At 46.6% G+C, this 19,339-nt stretch overlaps 1 protein-coding gene across 1 annotated transcript in view; it reads left to right on the forward strand.

The window, feature by feature from the left end:
- KDM7A (lysine demethylase 7A) overlaps positions 1-19,339 on the forward strand; it is a 529,021-nt gene that overhangs the window by 277,917 nt on the left and 231,765 nt on the right. Inside the window, exon 5 of the mRNA XM_069628822.1 lies at positions 1,714-1,855. Within this exon, the coding sequence (XP_069484923.1) occupies positions 1,714-1,855 (142 nt within the window). The remainder of the gene's footprint in view (positions 1-1,713; positions 1,856-19,339) is intronic.

Below are 19,339 nucleotides of genomic sequence, written 5' to 3' on the forward strand. Positions count from 1 at the left end.
TTACATACCTGTCCTGGCTATATAAAATTGCCTATTTCGGGAGTGGTTGATCCAGTGTATTTTATGGAAATGTGCATTTAATGTGCAGCAGTTTGGAACTCTCATTGACGGGGAAGTAGTTAGGAAAAGTGTGGTTGGAAATCGCAAGTTGCGTTGCAGTAGTGACGAGCACAAGTATTTTGAATATTTCCTGTTAAAACGGTGTTCGGAAGCCTGGGTTTATGACCTCAATGTAGGTGCCATATGGAGTGCTGGCGCCAGAGATGCGGAAGGGGAACTAGTGGCACCGCGTAACTGCAAGGGTTGCACCCTTTCTGTAGCACTAAGCGCCTTAATACAGCACAGTATAATACCCAGTGCAACCAAGCCAGGTGGTTTACATCAGTCGCAGCAGTAATGCAGCCATACCATTTTGTACCAAGTATTCACACGCTAATATATACTCCATTGCTCTGCACTGTACAAAAAACAGAAACCTGGAGAGGCTCAGGAACCACTGCCCTAGACACGGCTACATATTAAGCATGACATATAAATGTCAAGAGGCAACGTGCAGGTAGAGAGAAGAGCACATTCAGAAATTCACACGTAGCTCAAGAGACTGGCAACTTCCAAATATGTGTTTTAAAAAGATAGTGTGACATCTGTATAATCACAAAGCTGCGGCCCAGACTGCTGAGGGCCTAATCCATGCTTACAAGATAAGGCAGGTCTGTCTTTCCTTGATCTATTAGAAATGCGTCGTAAAGAGTTTCTGCCTCCTACTTAGAAAAACACAAATTCCCTTAGTTTTATTATGCAGAACAACATTTCTTTGTCAAATTAAAACAATGTCTCTTGTCCATCCAGAGCTTGAGACAGGTAGGCACTGCAGGGAACTCACTTACAAATTATATGCAAGCAGTGATAAGGCCTGTTAACTAATTATTTATTCACAGAGGGGACGGGCTTGAGTCTACCCCCAGTTCGCTACTGAATCTCTTATTCGGCATTGAAAGCAAGCAATAATAAAACACCCCTTCTAAAGCTATGATCGATTTATAAGCACTATGCATGTCCTTCACTGAAGTACTGTTAAAACAAGCATTGGCAACGCCAACAGTTTTGGATTGTTATACATATCTTGACACATTTCCAGTAGTAATCTACTATTCGGCCCCGGCCGAATACTTTGCTCAACTATTTGGTATTATAGTAAATGTCTATTCGGTACACCCCTAATGTACAGTGAAGCATGCACGATTTTATATATAAAGAATTGCACCCTTCGGTGTATACTGCTTTAAATTGAACATCTTAAAGATATCTAATAACCACAATTTTCTTTATGCGGTTAGTTAAGCTTGCACATTCTATTTCTTTATTTGCGTGATATTCGCTCTATGCTTCTCGGAGTGAACGAGATGTAGTGTTTTCCAGCTGCATTTAATCCGCTACTTGCTGAAGATCTTTCGTTTTACCAATTTAGATTGACCCTTTTTTTCAGAGGTGAGGTCAATGATTTTTCATGAGATTTCATGAGATTCTTCTTAACTTTTTATGGTAATTTGGCAGATGCATTACCTTGGTTTGAGCCCATTCAGACCTTGCTGTTTTCAGCACAAACACGTTTAGTTAAAATAGCCATTCTTGTTGGCTTTGGAAAACATTTCTGTTATGTGTACATCAAAACCCTGTTGCTTTTTAAAGCTTCATTGCTTGTGCTTCTCCTAGGTGGCAACAAGGTGATAGATGTCATCGATGTGGCAAGGCAAGCAGACAGCAAGATGAAGCTGCGCAACTTCATTGAGTATTTTATGAACCCTGAGCGGCCTAAAGTGTTGAACGTCATCAGCCTGGAGTTCTCTGACACAAAGTGAGTGGTGTGTGAGGTCGCAGGGCCTGAAAGTCAGGGTTTAGTCAATGTTTTATGCTAATGGTAACTTTTAATGAGTGCAGTAACTTCTGTTGTAGATGAAACCCTCTATTTTCCTCCTGACAGTTTGTCTTTATTTTTTCCTGCTTTGTGTTGTATTTGCTGTTAATTTTGTGTGGCCCCTCTGACTATTGGTGCATTGTTTCAACCAATGTATGTGCTTTCTTTTGTGTCTATGTTCGAAACAACTTAAAGTGTAATGTGTCAAGTAAGTGGCACAGTTTGTGACAGATGGTGATTTGCAAATGTCGGGCACATCCAGTTGTGAGGCGTCAGAAATGAGTAAGACCCAATGCTGCCATTTTTTTGGCTAAAGATTTTTTACTGAAAAGAAAAAAGGTTGGTAAAAGGCCTCTCTGCCCCTACTCTTAGGAGGCATTTCCCTACCTAAACCAAAACGAAGTATCTGTCCGTGTCAGGATGTCAAACCAAAACTGTCCTGTGTCAAAGGTTCTAACCTGACCCTTGCACTGCGAGCTGAAATATAAAGTGAAAGAGTAAATGCCTTTAACCTTGGATGGTTCCAAAAAATTGTTAATGAAGAATACATTAATCAAACAAAAGTTCCTCAGTGAAGAACATTCTTGGTTCCAGAGGGTAGGCCCTTCCCCTGGATTCTTCCTTGATCCTTGAGACTTTTTCTTTTTTGAAAATCAGATTTTATCATTTTTGCAACACATCAAATCACCATTATTTCATTACACTTTAGACAGAAGAACATTTGGTTCTTTTCAGTGTTCAAGGTATCTTCTCCATTCCCCCCCCACCAACCCCTTCCCTCCATGCATAGTTCCTCAGCTAACTAGAACCAACTGAAACACAACCTCCATCACAGTCTCATCTGCTTTGTACCTCCATGTACATTGGTTTCCTCGCCACTCAGCGTCAATACTTATTTTAATAAAAAGGGAGGGGAGCCATTAGCCCTAAATGTCCATGCAGGTTTCATCCAGCAAGTGTGTAAGGTACTCCATAGCATAGATTGTCTGTGCCTTTTGCACCCACTCACTCTCCGAGGGGGTTCCTCCCCTTTTCCAGTTTAGGGCCACACAACTGCATGCTGGTACCAGCAAGGTGCGCACCATTTGACCCTCTTCTCCCGCCTCTTCGTGCACCACATCCACCCCAAACAGCAACAGCCTTGCCGATCTGTCCCTTTTGTATCCCGTCCAGGCCTTTGAGCCATGACAACACTTCTTTCCTATACCTCTGAGTTAGGCAGGATTGTGTGCAGTACCCTTTGGGAGACTACAGCAACCTTGACCTCCTGGCAATAGGAGCCCAACCTTTGGTATAAGTCTGTACTACACAGGTTGGTAGTGTGGCTGAACAGCCAGGCTCATCTCAAGGGGGTTCAATGTGAGCAGTAGGGTTTTTACACAGATTCACAGTGACAAGTATTCAAATACATTCGTAAACTCAAGGTTCCTTGATTAAACAATTATTAATTTATTCAACAGTCAGTTGTATAAGCTTTCTTCAGAAGGGAGCAAAACATGTAACACTCAAAATATACTTTCTCTAAATCCGATGATACCCATTGGGGATGGCACACAGACACTTCCTACGCCCTCAGGTGACTTAATTAGCTAGCACGCTATGGATATTGATTTATTACTGGTACATTTAGAGCAATACTGAGTTTGGTTCAAAGTTAAGATATTGGAATAAAACAAAGGTTAACAAATCATTCAAAAACTGGTTTTACTTTTGGAACCCTCCAATGCAAAGTAAATTAACCCTTTCCTGGAGGAAAGGTAAGGCACAAACTGAGGTAAGAAGAGTCTCTTAGGGAGCCAGGACAGTCAATGTTAGTTGAACAAAGTCTAGGGGAACTACAGATCTTCTTTTAGGTAAGTAAAAGTATTGCACAATGTTTTTAGAAAAGTTTGTGGAAATAAGATCACTTGAAGGGCCACAAGCTAGGAGGCTTGTGAAGGGCAAAGCTATAAGCAACTCTGCAACAACCAAGACAAGTCACAACTGAAAACAAGTAAGGCTGCACAAACAAGAGCTAAGTCCCTTTAGTTTCACAGTACCTTTGGTTAGAAGAAATGGTTGCAGCTGGCTTCTGTTCCTGTGCAGCTCTGCAGATCCTGTTGTTCCTGGGCCTCGGTCATGGGGACAAGAGGTAGGACGTCTGGGGACTCCATGCACTACAATTTGAAGGTCGGCAGCAGCAATGGGCAAATTTCAATTCAGCGGCACTTCGCGGTTTCATCTCCTGGCGTCTATTACAAATAACACCACCGCGGTTCTCGGATGCCCTCTTGGACTTTACTTGCATCTGGGGTCCAGCACTCTGTTGCGGTGGTTCAGGCTTGGTTAGTCCTGCTTCATGGAAGTCGGGAGGATCTTCCTGGATTTCGGGTTTGACGTAAAAGCTATGCACCCGAACTGGCATTTCTCTCCCTGGCACTTGGGTTCCAGCAGCAGTAATGGAAGTACAGCCAGCTCCGAGAGGATGTCCAGACGAGTTCACTTTGAGGTCAATTGGTCCCACCAACCCAAGTGGAGAAGTCGTCCTTGCAGGGCTTATCTAGTCGAGGCGATTTCAGAGCTTCAGCACTGCAGCAGCGCTACACCGGGCAAACCAACGGTCCAGGGTTTTCAGCAGGCGTCTCTTCCAAATTCTTCTTAGGATTCCTTCGTCCAGTGGTCGGTTGACAATGCCTTCCAAGCCAAAAAGCCCCAACTTTTATGCCCCTTCTCCCATTCATTCCAGCCTAGCTGTCAATCACACAGCAGGGTGGCTGTCCTGTAAGGACAGCCAGCCACCCAGTCACCTTTTGGGGGCATTCCTGTAACCAAGGGGATTAAGCAGAGGGAGTTTCGGGCACCTCCCTCACTTCCTGCCCCTGCCAGACATGCTGGAGCCGGAGGCGGGCTTCACCAGTGAATCCCGCCAAAGACAAAACTAGCAAAGGAACCAAACCTGGTTTGGCACGCAGAGTATATCTCAAGAAGGACCTTTGCAACAAGAAATGGTGAAAAAAGACCGGCTATTTTGAAAAAATGGGCACCCATGGGTGCCTTACTGCAGCTGCTATTGCAGCCCGCCATAACACACAATGGTAGGAAAAAGTAAACCACTGCCACCAGCCATTAATTGTAGAAAGGGTAACATTAAAATGTTACATGGGAAACTAGACCAAAGGGATAGTAAGTAACCCCTCCAGCGCTCTATTGTAAGATAGTGTGTGCTGGGTCTAGAAAGTTACAAAATGTACGTAAAGTCAATTTAATTTCACTGCTCTCGGAAACAGTAGATTCACCAAGCGCAGGTATTTAAACCTTTGGGAAATCTAAGACTTCCCTGTTCCGCTGCACTGAAGTTGCTGTGTGTCACAATGTAAAGTTGATGCCTATGGAGTTTGTCAGACTCCAAATTCAAAAGAAACAGAGTCCAAATCGCATAAAAAATTAGTGTGAAAAAGGTCTCACTCTATCCAGGATTAAAATTAAAAAGTCCAGCAAAAGTGCTGTGGGTCTATAAGGAAGAAGGGAATTGGCACATTTCTGAGAATTCTCCCTAGCACACTTCATGTAGGAACACCCCCACCACATCTGAAAATAGTCTGCCTGCATCTGTTTACAACGCCAGTATCTCGAGTCCGTCTCCATGTTCCTTTTGCTAACCCATGTCTGGTCAGAAATGTCTGTTGCCAAGTCCCTAGCCCATTTATTCCTGACCGGTAGGCATTCAGCGAGGTCCCCACTCTTCACTTCTGTATATATCCTCGATATGCGTCCCTTGGTCCCACTGCCCTGGAACAGGATCCTTTCAAAGGGGGTTTGCTCCCTGCAGGTATTCTCTCCCCAGCTGGAACTGGTCATTGCCCCTTTGAGTTGTAAATAGCCGAAGACCGAAAGCTTCCCTATACCTAGGTAGTCCTCTATCCTGGCCAGAGTCAGAAACTCAGCGCCCTCCAATAGCTGACCTGCCCTTGATGGGCCTGCCTCGTAGCAAGTCTGGTAGCGCCGTGGTTCAGCAAGCCCATCGTGCAAGGGCGGCGCCCAAATACAACTGAATGGCGATGGCCACGAGGAGGACCATGAAGTGGAACCCCCTGCCCCCTCTCCCTCCACACTGACCAAAATACTGCCAGAGCCAGGTATGTTGGCACTCTTGGGGTATTTCTCTCTGCGCAGCCCAAAACCATTCTCTCAACGTCATTGGTGTCAGGACCTGATTGTCCATATGTCCCCATTGCTTCTCTGTGTTCGTATCTGTATGGTCAACCATGATCCAGAATTGTGCCGCTTTGTAATATGCCACCAGATCTGAAAGACCCACTCCCCCTCCTCCCCCCATCCCCAGACTGAACCACTGTTCTGTATGCCACCCTCAGTCTTGCACCCGCCCATATGAAACGTGTCCATGCCCTCTGGATCTTGGCTAGGAAGGGGGGATAGGGGCATTTGGAATAAAAATAGGAACCTGGGGAGAACTGTCATCTTAACACAATTAAGACGGGCTACCCACCCCTGAGAGAGTGAGCCATCCCCACCGCTGCCAGTCGAGCTGTGTCTTATCCCAAAGTGGGATGTAATTTTTGCCAAAGAGGTCCTTCATTTCCCTTGTGACTTCCACCCCAGGTACCTGAAGCCTTCCTTTTGTAGCTTAAACCGCATGTCTTTTAGGAGGTCCCCCTCTCCCCCGTTCCATTTCCAACCTGAAACACTATTGATTTCTCGAGGTTAACCTTGTATCCCAATAGCTCTCCATACGTTCGGAGACCCTGGAGGAGCGCAGGGACTGATGTCCCTGGTTTTGTAATAAAAAGAAGCGCATCATCCGCACAGAGGCTCACGTTGTATTCTATTCCCCCAGGAAGACTCCCCTTGCTTTTGAGTTATTCTTTACCTCTATTGCCCAGGGTTCCATCACTAGCGAGTATAGCAGGGGGCAAAAGGGGCATCCCTGTCTGGTGCCTTGGCTCAAGCGTATTGCCCTCAAAACCCCCCATTGACCACCACTCTTGCCTGCAGTGCCGAATAGAAGGCCACAATCCACCCCATCCACTTCGTCCCCATACCAATAGTACCCCCTTCATGAATGCCCAGTTAAAAGCTTTTTCGGCATCCAGTGAGAGGAGCACTGCTCCCTCTCTCCTCACCTCTGGGGTCTGGAGTATGTGTAGACTTTTACACATGTGATCTGTGCCCTGCCTGTTTGCCAATAAACCCTGACTGGGCAGCATGCAGCAACCGTGGCATGAGTACCTCCAACCGTGATGCCAGTATCCTGGCGAATATCTTGGCATTGGTATTCAATAAGGAAATGTGGCAGTATGAACCACAATACGTTGGGTCTGTACCTTGCTTGGATAAGTGCTTCCAGGAAGGAGGGGGGCGGAGGGATATCTGCTGCAGTTTGGATTGACTTGAAGAGGCTAGCCATGGGTTTTGCTAGCAGTTACTGGTATTGTTAATAGAAGGCTGAGGTGTCGCCATCTTCTCCTGGTGCCTTCCCTGGTTTTAAGTGGGTTATGGCCTCCGATACCTCCTTCCAGGTAACTTCTGGCTCTAGGGTGGTCTTTTCCCAATTGGCCATACTTGACATTTTGAGCCTACCCAGGTATTCCTGTATGGCTCGTCCTTTATCTCCCCGGGGCTGCTGGTAGAGGCCCTCATAGAACGGAGCAAAGCATTTGGGGATGTCTCCCTGGCTTACCAAAAGATTCCCCCTCCCTGGTGCTCATAAACGCGTCACTCTTCTCTCTACCCTTCGCTCCTTTATTTAGTTGGCTAGTTGGGTCCCTACCTCACTGCCCCTTTCGTAATACCGCTGTTTGGCGTAGCACAGTTTTTTCAAAACTTCCCCAATCAGGAGTGTATGCAACTCATCTTTGCCAGCAACCCCTCCCGGTCCACCCCTGCTCGTGTAAGTTCTGCCCTCATTGCTCCAAGGTATCTCCCTCTCTCTGCCTCTCTCCCTCTCTGTCTCTCTCCCTCTCTGTCTCTCTCTCCCTCTCTGTCTCTCTCTTCCTCTCTCTCTCGCTTCCTCCCTCTCTCTCGCTTCCTCCCTCTCTCTCGCTTCCTCCCTCTCTCTCGCTTCCTCCCTCTCTCTCGCTTCCTCTCTCTCTCTCGCTTCCTCTCTCTCTCTCGCTTCCTCTCTCTCTCTCGCTTCCTCTCTCTCTCTCGCTTCCTCTCTCTCTCTCGCTTCCTCTCTCTCTCTCGCTTCCTCTCTCTCTCTCGCTTCCTCTCTCTCTCTCGCTTCCTCTCTCTCTCTCGCTTCCTCTCTCTCTCTCGCTTCCTCTCTCTCTCTCGCTTCCTCTCTCTCTCTCGCTTCCTCTCTCTCTCTCGCTTCCTCTCTCTCTCTCGCTTCCTCTCTCTCTCTCTTCCTCTCTGTCGCTTCCTCTCTCTCTCTCTTCCTCTCTCTGTCGCTTCCTCTCTCTGTCGCTTCCTCTCTCTGTCGCTTCCTCTCTCTGTCGCTTCCTCTCTCTGTCGCTTCCTCTCTCTGTCGCTTCCTCTCTCTGTCGCTTCCTCTCTCTGTCGCTTCCTCTCTCTGTCGCTTCCTCTCTGTCGCTTCCTCTCTCTGTCGCTTCCTCTCTCTGTCGCTTCCTCTCTCTGTCGCTTCCTCTCTGTCGCTTCCTCTCTCTGTCGCTTCCTCTCTCTGTCGCTTCCTCTCTCTGTCGCTTCCTCTCTCTGTCGCTTCCTCTCTCTGTCGCTTCCTCTCTCTGTCGCTTCCTCTCTCTGTCGCTTCCTCTCTCTGTCGCTTCCTCTCTCTGTCGCTTCCTCTCTCTGTCGCTTCCTCTCTCTGTCGCTTCCTCTCTCTGTCGCTTCCTCTCTCTGTCGCTTCCTCTCTCTGTCGCTTCCTCTCTCTCTCTCTCTCTCTCTCGCTTCCTCTCTCTCTCTCTCTCTCTCGCTTCCTCTCTCTCTCTCTCGCTTCCTCTCTCTCTCTCTCTCGCTTCCTCTCTCTCTCTCGCTTCCTCTCTCTCTCTCTCTCTCTCTCGCTTCCTCTCTCTCTCTCTCTCTCTCGCTTCCTCTCTCTATCTCTCTCTCTCGCTTCCTCTCTCTCTCTCGCGCTTCCTCTCTCTCTCTCTCTCTCTCTCGCGCTTCCTCTCTCGCGCTTTCGCGCTCTTTCGCGCTCTTTTGCGCTTTCGCGCTCTTTTGCGCTTTCTCTCTCGCTTTCGCTTTCTCTCGCTTTCGCTTTCTCTCGCTTTCGCTTTCTCTCGCTTTCTCTTTCTCTCGCTTTCTCTTTCTCTCTCTCGCTTTCTCTCGCTCCTTTTTTTTCCTGGAGCCTTCCTGTATAAAGTGGCCTTGGCCGCCTCCCATAACATTTTCCACTGCACCTCCCCCGTGGTATTTGTCTCGAAGTCCTCAATCTCTTTTCGTAGGTATTCCCTGAAAACTGTCCCTGAGAAGGGAGTCATTACATCTCCATCTCGGGGTTCCCCGCCCTTTTGCCTCCACTCCCCATCACACTACCATCTCGTGGTGCGACCAGGTCACGGATTCCACTCTCTGGGATTCAACCATTACCCCCTGCTTCTTTGGTACCAGCAAAAATTTGATTCTCGTGTATATTTGGTGCAGGGGCGAGAAAAAGGTGTACCCACCTGCCTGGGGGTTTCTGATCCCTTTGTCATAGGCCTCGCTCATGAGCTTCTTCAGTACCTCCGAATGTTTGGCCTTCAGGTTCCTGGGGGATTCGCCTTCCCCTCCTGGGAGTCGCCAAATATTAAAATTGTTCCTCCTTTCTGTTTTGCACATCACCCGGCTTGCTTCGGGCCTCGCTTTCCCTACTTTCTAGTTCCTTTGCCCAGACTGCCAGACTGACATTAGATATGTCTGAGTATGTTCCAGGGCCTCCACTTTATCCTCCACCTTAGAGATGCTGACCGTGATGGCGCTCATCGAGTTCTGCACCTCTGCCCTGAAGCATTCAGCACTGTCAGGATCGTCTGCACATCATTCTGCAGGGAGCTCAGCCCACCTGCCGCCATGATGCTCCTGCCTCTTATCTGCCCCCCTTCTGGGTGTAGAGGATCACCCCCGGGGATCGGGGGCCTGACGCCTTGGCGTGGGGCCCTACCTCCTCTTCTCAGGGTCACCCGTGGCAGGGGCTTTGGTTTTCCTCACCTCCCGCTGCCCTTAGTTTGCTAGCTGTCCCTTCAGGTGTTGCCTCGTTCCGTGACAGCTGCCTTGCTGCCTCCATTGCCCCAATTCACTGCAGGTCACTGCAGTGTGTTGTCCTTTTGCCCCCAGCTTGCCGTCCACCACGTTCTCTTGTCGGGCTCTTGCCGGTCTTGCCGTGCACCTGCGTGCTCCGCCTCTGGGCCCAGCATCAGCCATATCTCCTGGTGCGTATTACCCTCCCGGCACTCGCTGGCCCGGGTATCCTGCTCCCCAAGCTGCTGTTGTGCATTTGTGATCACCACCTTGGGGACTGGGGCAGTCCCTGACCGCTGATGCGCGTTGCACTCTTGCCACTCAACCAACCTGGGTGCCATGCTCCCTTGACCACTGTCCTGCTTTTGCGATCGCCTCCTCAGGTGCCGGGGTCTTCTGTCAGTTGTTGCGTAATGCACTTTCACCACCCTCCGGCCTTGGTACCCTGGTTCCTTGTTCACTGTCTTGCCCAATGTTCACCTTAGGGCCCGGGTAGCCTGCAGCCTTGAATATTGTCACGCACCTGCCGTCGCCGCCTGAGGGCTGGGGGGAGTCCCTTATCTGTTGGTGCGCCCTGCATCCATAACCAAAAAGAAATGAACACAGAAAACAAACAGAATTAAAAGGTTCAAAGCCCAAAAGTTTAGCAAAAGAGCTGGAGGGCTCTAAGGTAGAGGGAATTGGCACATTTATGAGAATTTTCCCTAACAACTACACAAGTTGGTAGTGTGACTGAGCAGCCAGGCCTATCTCAAGAGGGGTAATTGTGAGCTGTAGAGCTGTACAAATGAAACCTGTAAATACAAGTAGCCAAGTAACTTGGACTTAAGGTTTCAGTTATAAATAGTTATTTAATTGCCATCAATTTTCAAATAAGTGTTCTTTAAAACAGCAATTTGTTGTACCAATGTAAATGTACTTTAAAATTACTTTCCAGAATCAAAATAAATTAGTCAATAATCTAATACACAATTCCTACACCCTGAGGTGACTTCAATCACAAGGACAGTATTAGCATTTTTATATCTCACTAGTATACTTTTGCAGATTGAGGTTGCAGAAAGGAAAGGTTAGGGAACGAAATAGGTTAGACAGTTTCTCAGTATTTGCAAGGACAATTAAATCTTCCAATAGAATCTAGAGAAGCTTTTCCCAGCAGTAACCGTATACAAGCTACCACTTATGAGGGACAAACAGTATCAAAGTCAATGGACTAGAAGAGTCTTCAGGGAGCCAGGACAGTCAAAGTAATTTGGGACACAAGGATCTGATGCACTTCATAGATCAAAGTCTTGCACAAAGTCAGAGAGTCTTTAGAAAAATCACTTGTATGGTCAGAAGCTGTTAAGCCTGTGAGAAGAGTTGAAATAAACTCTGAAAGGTAAGCCAATGCAATTCCCAACTGAGAAGAGCGTGGCTAAAAGGCAATAAGGTAAGTACCCCAAGCCTAAACAGTACCTCTCGTTTGAAGAAGAGTGGTTCAGCTGGACCGCTGTCTTATTACAGACACTTGTTCATGAGCCTCAGTCGTGGGGACAAGAGGGAGGATGTCTGGAGGGCTCTTGCGGCTTTACTTGGGGAGGTTGTTGGCAGCTAAGGGCTCTTTTCGGATCAGCTGCAATTCGTGGTTTCCGCGATTAGCAAACTGCACAGTTGCGAATCTTGGACACTGGTTGGACTCTTTGCTCCCTCGGTCCTGCACTCTGGTGAGGGGACTCTGGATATGGAGGTCCTGCTTCTGGAGGGTCCTTAGGAGTCTCCTGGAGCTTCTAGCCGGATTCGTTCCATGGCAGACATTGCACTCGACTATGGACACTAGACCACTGGCATTGGGCTTCCGAAGCAACAGAGAGGCACAACAAGTCGGGGATGGTGGTCCAGTGGAGTTCGCCTCGGGGTTAGTTGGTCACACTAACCCAAGGGGAGAAGTCGTTCAGTCTGGAGCTTCTCTGTCGAGGTGAAAAAGGAGGTGAAAAAGGAGTTAAGCACAGCAGTAGGTCTTCACCGGGTAATTCCAAGGTACAGGAGGTTGCAGCAAGCTTCGTACACTGTTTCTTCGGGTGTTTCTCCCAGTGGTCGACTCTACCTGTAGTTCCAAAACCCTCGCCTTTTAAGCAGGTTTCTTCCATTCATGCACAGCCTAGGCTGTCGATCACACAGCAGGGTGGCTGTCCTCAAAGGTCAGCCAGCCAGCCAATCGGGACTAGTTACATTCAGGCATTCCTAGAGATAAAGGACAGGAGAGTTTCGGGACCCTCACTCACATCCTGTCCTTCCAGACACACTGGAGCCAGGCGTGGGCTTCAGGGCTGAAGCCCACCAAAGGCAAGACAAACAAAGGGCTCAAATATGTCTCAACACAGAGTAAAACCCAAGAAAGACCCCATGTTATGGAAAATTCTCATAAATGTGCTAATTCCCTTCACCTTAGAAATCCCCAGCAACTTTGCTTTAGTTTTTTTTGATTTTTTTTTTACCAGAAAGTGTGATTTTCCCCCCCTCCACGCACTCATGTATTTTGCTGTGCGTTTTACTCTTGTGTTCTTTGATTATGGAGTTTTAGGTAACTCCATAGGCATCATCTTTCCATGTGTCTTACACAGCACCCTCACTGCAGTGACACAGGGATGTCGTTTTAGACTTCCCAAAGGTTTAAATACCTTCTCTGGGATAAACTACTGTTTCCCATAGAATGTAAAGTTAAATTGGCTTTACTAGTCCATTTAAATTCCTAGACCCAGCACACCCTATCTTCCTAAGGAGTGCTGGAGGGGTTAACTAGTATCCCCTGTGTCTAGAAACTCGTATAGCAGTCAAATGCTACCCTTTCTTATCGAAATAGCTGATGGCAGTGGTTTACAACTAACTACCATGATTTTTCCCCACTGTGAACACCGGTAGCTAAAAATCGCGGAAGCCATGTTTTTCAAGATGGCACCTTAAGCCACTTTGTTTAAATGGGTACCGGTCTTTTTTCACCATTTCTTTTTGGAAAGGTCCTTCTAGAGTTTTTCTCTGCGTGCCAAACGAGGTCTGGTCTCTTTGTTTCTATGCCTTTGGCAGGATTCAGGACTGAAGACTGCCTCTGGCGTCTGAGTGTCTAGGGTGGGCAGGAAGTGAGGGAGGAGCCTGAACTCCCTGTGCTTAGTCTCCTAGGCGACCCAAATGCACTCTGGCGTGATTGGCTGTCTGACTGTCCGGCAAGGGCAGCCACCCTGCTGGGTGAGTGGCAGCTAGGCTGGAATGAAAGAGAGAGAACTGTTTAAAAGAAGAGTCTCTTGGACTGGAAAGCAGTCGACCACTGGAACGAAAGAACCGAAGACGAGCTGGAAGAGGACAGCCGTTGGTTTGCCCGGTGAAGTCCTGCTGCAGGTCCAAATTGCCACGTTTACCTTGACAGAAAAGCCCCTTCAAGGACGACTTCTCCCTTTTGAGTTGGTGGGACCAATCAACTTGGAAGCCACCTGGATACCATTATCTGAGCTGGTTAGGATTTACCAGGGGGAAGGACACCAGCTTGTGTGCTTCACTACAGCTACTGAAACGAAGATCTTCAATTTTGCCAGCTTGTTTGACCAGTCCCGTGCAGTGCAGGAGTCCCCCGACAACCTCCCTCTTGTCCCCATGACTGAGGCTCAGCGAGATCTGCAGGAACTGCCAGGAACCAACGTCTTCAGCTGCATCTTTTCTTCATATTAAGGTACAGTGCCAACCCGATTGAGAGAACTTACCTCGCGGTGAAAGTTTGTGAAACTTTCCCAACTAACAGGCCTAATCACCTTGTGACCCAACATATGATTTTTTTTTTCGTACATACTACTTCGGAGAACTTTGGCAAAGACTTTACCGTTTACTACAAGAACTGCTCTTTCCTATCCAAGACACTAGCCCATTGACTTTGGCCTAGGCCTATTGAACTGAATCGAGTCCTCTAGTAAACTGAAACTATTTGCACTGCCTAAGAAAGGATTTGTGATCTATTCTATTAACCTGTACCTTTTGTACTCCTATTTAAAGTGACTGCAATGCAATTTTGCTCCTATTTCAGCCTAATTTACTCAGAAAAGTATTGGTTTAGTATTGAAGTATATTTGTGTATATTAAGTTGCTTCCTTCTAGTGAATGTTTTCTAAATGACTGTGTAATAAATTAATGTTTTACCAAGAAACATTGAGTGTAAGTGTCTGCTTGAACCACTGTTATTGTAAGACCTCTGTGTAACTTCTATTAGTGCTCACATTCCCTCTTGAGATAAGGCGGCTCAGCTCGCTACCACACACTGTGTAGTACAGACTTTCACCAAAGGTTGGATTTGCTTAAACCTGTCATCCTAATTGTATGTGGTGGTCCCAGAGGGATGCATGCAATTCTGCCTAACACCCCACAAACAGAAAATGGTGAAAAAAGAAGACGGGGACCTTGTTGACACCCATGGGTGCTGTACTGCAGCTGAGGGTTCAGCCTGCGGTAGAAAAGCACAATGGTAGGAAAAAGTAAACCACTGCCACCAGCCATTTAAAGTAGTGAGGGTAACATAGAAATGTTACATGAGAAAGTAGGATCAGGTGCTACAGGCTAACCCCCTTGCACTCCACATAAGATGGTGGGTGCTGGACCTACAAAGAGAAAAGGTAAGTAAAGTCAGTTTCACTTTACTCTTCTTGGGAACTGTAGTTGACACAAAAGGTAGTTAAACCTTATGAGAAATCTGAAAGGATTTCTCTGTGACACTGCACTGAAGGTGCTGTGTGTCACCATACAAAAAGCAGATGCCTATGGAGTTTCAGACTCCAAAAACAGTGAAAACACAAAATCCAAATCAGGTAAATCAGAATTCCAAATTCAGAGAGTGAGAAAAAGGTCTCACTCGCTCCGGGGTTTAAATTAAAACATCCGAAGTCCAGCAAAAGAACTGGGTGTCTCTAAGGTTGAAAGGAATTAGCATAGAAAGGAGAATTGTCCCCAACACCTGTTAAAAGTATACTCCTTGCAACATTACTTTTGAGAACTTCGTTCAGTGCTAGTAAATAAACTCCTATACTTTCTGGAGCGGCCTTCAGCACATAACTATATTTTATCTAATAGCTAGCTAACCTAGTATACTTTTGAAGTGTAAAATACAGTGTCTAAGGTAAGTAAGAACTTGTTGAAACTATTTTAGAAAAGCACCCAATCAATACAGAGAAGCACAACTCATGGTTACAAGTTTAGAAGAGCATCAGCTATTCAAGGTAAGGTTGGCCTATATGCTTGTTTAAATGAGCCTTTAGGTACTTAAAGGTGTATCTATAAACCCTAAGACTATTTAAGATCTGTGTAAAGCAGACCAGTGAATGCAAAACCCCAATGTTACACTTTAGGAATGACACCATGTTATTCAAGGCAGGTAAACTCTTTTGGTTAGCTTTTACAATTTAGAATACTAAAATAGTACCAATACTTATTACTTTTCAGAAGTGGTGGCAACACTACTCAAACTCTGTTTTAAGAGGGGTTGAATGCAGCTTAAAGGTAAGCATACACTTAAGGACACTTGGTGACTTCTTCTTTCACAGAGATAAAGTTACTACACAAGCTTCTTTAGCAAGTAAGTACTTTTACACTCGTTATACTTTCAAGGCACAATCCTTTTCTTATTAAGTCCATCACTGTCTATTGCATGAGTTCTCTGAGGCAGAAGAGGGACTTTAGTGGTCTAGGTGCTAGCTGTAGGCAGGTTGAGATGGGGCTCAGTTCCAAGAAAGTCAAAGTTCCATAGGAGATCTTCTTACGCAAGTATTCACTTTCAGAGTTGGTGTTCAGGGACTTCACAGAAGGCTCCCTATATGTCTTCCAGCATTAGGCCAGCATTAGGCCTGGGCAGGTGGTATGTGCAATCTCCCAACCACACAAACCATCCACGTAGCCTCACTGGATGCACACCAGACTTAAAGTATTTCCAAAGCCCACACAGTACCTTTACGAGAAATGAAGAGCTTCTGGGTGGATGCGTTTGATACTGGATGGGAACTTGCAGCAGCAGTAATAGGAGGCTTCCAGCAAAGGTTTCCGCAGATTCTCACGGCTTTGGATTTGGCGCATTTGTACAATATCGCTGGTCGGATTCTCTTCACACTCTCGGCCCTGCACTCTGATGAGGGGACTTCAGGAATTAGAATCCTGTCTCTGGAGATCCAGCAGGAGTCCCCCAAAGTTTCAGCTGGATTCGGACTTCGGAAGACCATGCACCGCACTCTGGCTCGAGGCCCCAGGGTTTTGGCAGTTGGCAGCCGAGCAAGGTTGCAGCACATTGTGGGATGGCTCAACAGGCAGGTCTTCTTGAGACTATTGGATCTCAACAGCCTCTGGGATCGAGTCTTTGTTTGTTTTCGGGACCCTAAGGTTGATTGGAAGGAAGGGTCGCATCAGCCTTTGGTTACACAGCAGGCTCTCCAGTCACTGGAAATCGCGAAATCTGTATTTTCTACATCTTCCTCTTCAGTTTTAGCTCCAGTGGTCGACTTGTCGGCAGCTTCCAGGTTCGGAGAATTAAGCAGAACTACAGCACAACTTCTGCAATTTCTCCCTGCATTTTATAGAAATGGGCTGTCTGGTTGTCCAATCAGAAAAAACAACCCCCCATAGACTGGGCTCCTTTCAGGCAAGATGAAAGAAAAGGGCTGTAGAGTTTAGGACTCCTCCTTCACTTCCTGCCTTATCTGATACTCTGGATCCTTGGCTTGGAATACAAAGGATTCCCGCCGAAGACAAAACTTCCACTGAGGTTGTTTCCACCTAGAATGGCCGGGGATTACATCAAACTGCAAGCAAGACATGCCATACTAACAAGGAGCCAACCATTTTAGAAAATGGTGGCCCTTCTGTCTATTACCATGGCTAAATTAATAGCCTGCAAGTAGAAATTACTAGAATTCATAAAGGTAAAGCCACTGCCACCAGCCATTCAAGCAAACTTGCAATTTTAACAAAAATGTTACAGGCAAGTAAGAAAGGGGATGCATTGTATCACCCTAGCACTCCACATAAGGTGGGGTGAGCTGGCCCACTATATAAAATGTAAAGGGGGATGAAACCCCCTCTGTACTACTTGGGAACTGTAGTTTTCCCAAGTACACGAAGGAGAAATGATCAGGGGAGCCCATAGGGGCAACCCAGCATAAGCCCATTAGTTGAAGGAAACTAACTTCAAGCATACATTATGGAGAGACATAAAAAGGTCACCCATAAAGAGTAAAAGACTAGGTAAGAGGGGAAACAGATTCCCCTTCACCTAGGGACATGGTAAAATAGTTACCTATTCAAAGCTAAAAGTTCTGGGGTTGACACGGGTCAGGAAGATTGATCATTGTTAAGAAAACTTTACTCAACAGCTACCGTGACCACAAGCTGGATGTGGTGTGCAGGACGCCCCAGGAACAATGCTGATTCCGTCTGTACAGGAAGCAAGGCTCGCTTCACACCAGCAGCGATACTTGGAAGCAGGAGTCCGTGGACCCAAGAACGAGAAGTTGAGCAGCAGAGAGAGCTGTCCCGAGCGAGAGCCGAGCCCAACAACTGGCCCCACCACGTAAGGGCTATCGGGGGGAGCAGGAGAAGCAGGAGGCTTGCGTGAGATCGTTATCAGAAGAAACTCTTCTAAGTACTCAAAACAAGCTTTGAAATGCAGAACCATTCTCATTTAAGAAGCGAAAAGCCCAGAAGAGAGGGGCTGAGTGCAGACAGTTGTTGTATTAGCAATGAGTGGAGATATACGGAAAGCAGAGGTGAAAAGTCTGGAAGAGAGGTACTGCATCAATACAGCTGGGGGATAACCAGTAAAGAGACGCTCAGTCTGAGAACAAATGATAATAGAAGCATTGAAAGGGGCAGAGGAAAACCCCTATCAAGTGCTCCCACTGAGGAGTAGGCATGGAAATAGGTTGGAAATAACTGAATATCAAGAACGGTTATTGTAAGACACATTTGAAAAAGGGGAATACAGGAAGCAGGAGAAAAAAAATGAGCTACAAGAGTTGATCAGAGAGTATCTGTTCCCCCGGGAGGTGGCATAATTCAAGACTATTGAATGACCTGGAGGGGAGATCAGGCGAAGACCAATCATTCCAATGGTTTATTTAAGTTAATATTAGTGACAGGGCCAGATAGGGTAGTTTGGGCAAAGGACCTATATTCTTTTGACTTTGACCACGGATGAGCACCTTTCATTTTTTCTTAGATAGCTAAGGTATCCCCTTTATTGATGGGGAAAGATGAGCATTCTCCTTACAATGTCATGTGTTCCAAGTGGCCGACTCCTTCTTCTGACCTGCCACAGTACACAAAAAGGAACATTCACCTAGTGGGAACCCAGAGCCTGCAGCACCCTAGCACGTCACATCCGCACCACAGCCTCCATCACCACTCTCTGAATGTCTCAAAATATACCCATTTCCCCACACCTAATACAGCTCCAACATCTCTCCTGCCATAAACTGTCCATCCTACTACTCCTTCCCTGAAAGAATTTTTTAACTCCCGTTTCACCTCCCACCTTTTGTACTTTTGAACCATGTACGGCACTCTGATGGCCACTGGGGATAGGGCTAGCACTGAACAAAAATGTATATAAAATTAGGTAGATAACCTGCAGTCATTCAAGAGGTTGACCACTGGTACTGTGTGTTAGGGAGAATTCTCATAAATGTGCTAATTCCCTTCACCTTGGAGACCCCCAGCAACTTTGCTGGATTTTGAGGTCTTTAATGTTTTTACCTGGAGAGTGTGACCCTTTTTTCCAACTCGCATGTATTTTGATGTGTGTTTTACTCTTGTGTTCTTTGATTATGGAGTTGTAGTCAACTCCATAGGCATCATCTTTTCATGTGTTACACAGCACCTTCAGTGCAGTAACACTGGAAAACTTTCTAGGCTGTCCCAAGGTTTAAATACCTTCTCTGGGATAAACTGTTCCCCAGAGAATGTAAAGTTAAATTGACTTTAGTGCTGGGGGGGTGGTATACCTAGTATCCCCTGTCTAGAAACTCATGTAGCAGTCAAATGCTACCATTTCCTATCAAAATGGCTGGTGGCAGTGGTTCTACAACAAACTACCATGATTTTTTCCGACCGCGAACACCAGTAGCTTTAAATCACAGGAGTCATGTTTTTCAAGATATCGTCTGAGCCTCCTTTGTTCAAACTGGTCCTAGTCTTCTTTTTTTTGCCATTTCTTTTTGGAAAGCTCCTTCTAGAAGATGTCTTCTTGCACCAAAGTAGGTTTGGTCCCTTTGTTTCTAACCCTTTAGCGGGCTTCAAGACTGAAGACAG

Source organism: Ambystoma mexicanum, chromosome 12, assembly GCF_040938575.1.
Source record: "Ambystoma mexicanum isolate Mex_15411 chromosome 12, UKY_AmexF1_1, whole genome shotgun sequence".
Classification (NCBI taxonomy): domain Eukaryota; kingdom Metazoa; phylum Chordata; class Amphibia; order Caudata; family Ambystomatidae; genus Ambystoma; species Ambystoma mexicanum.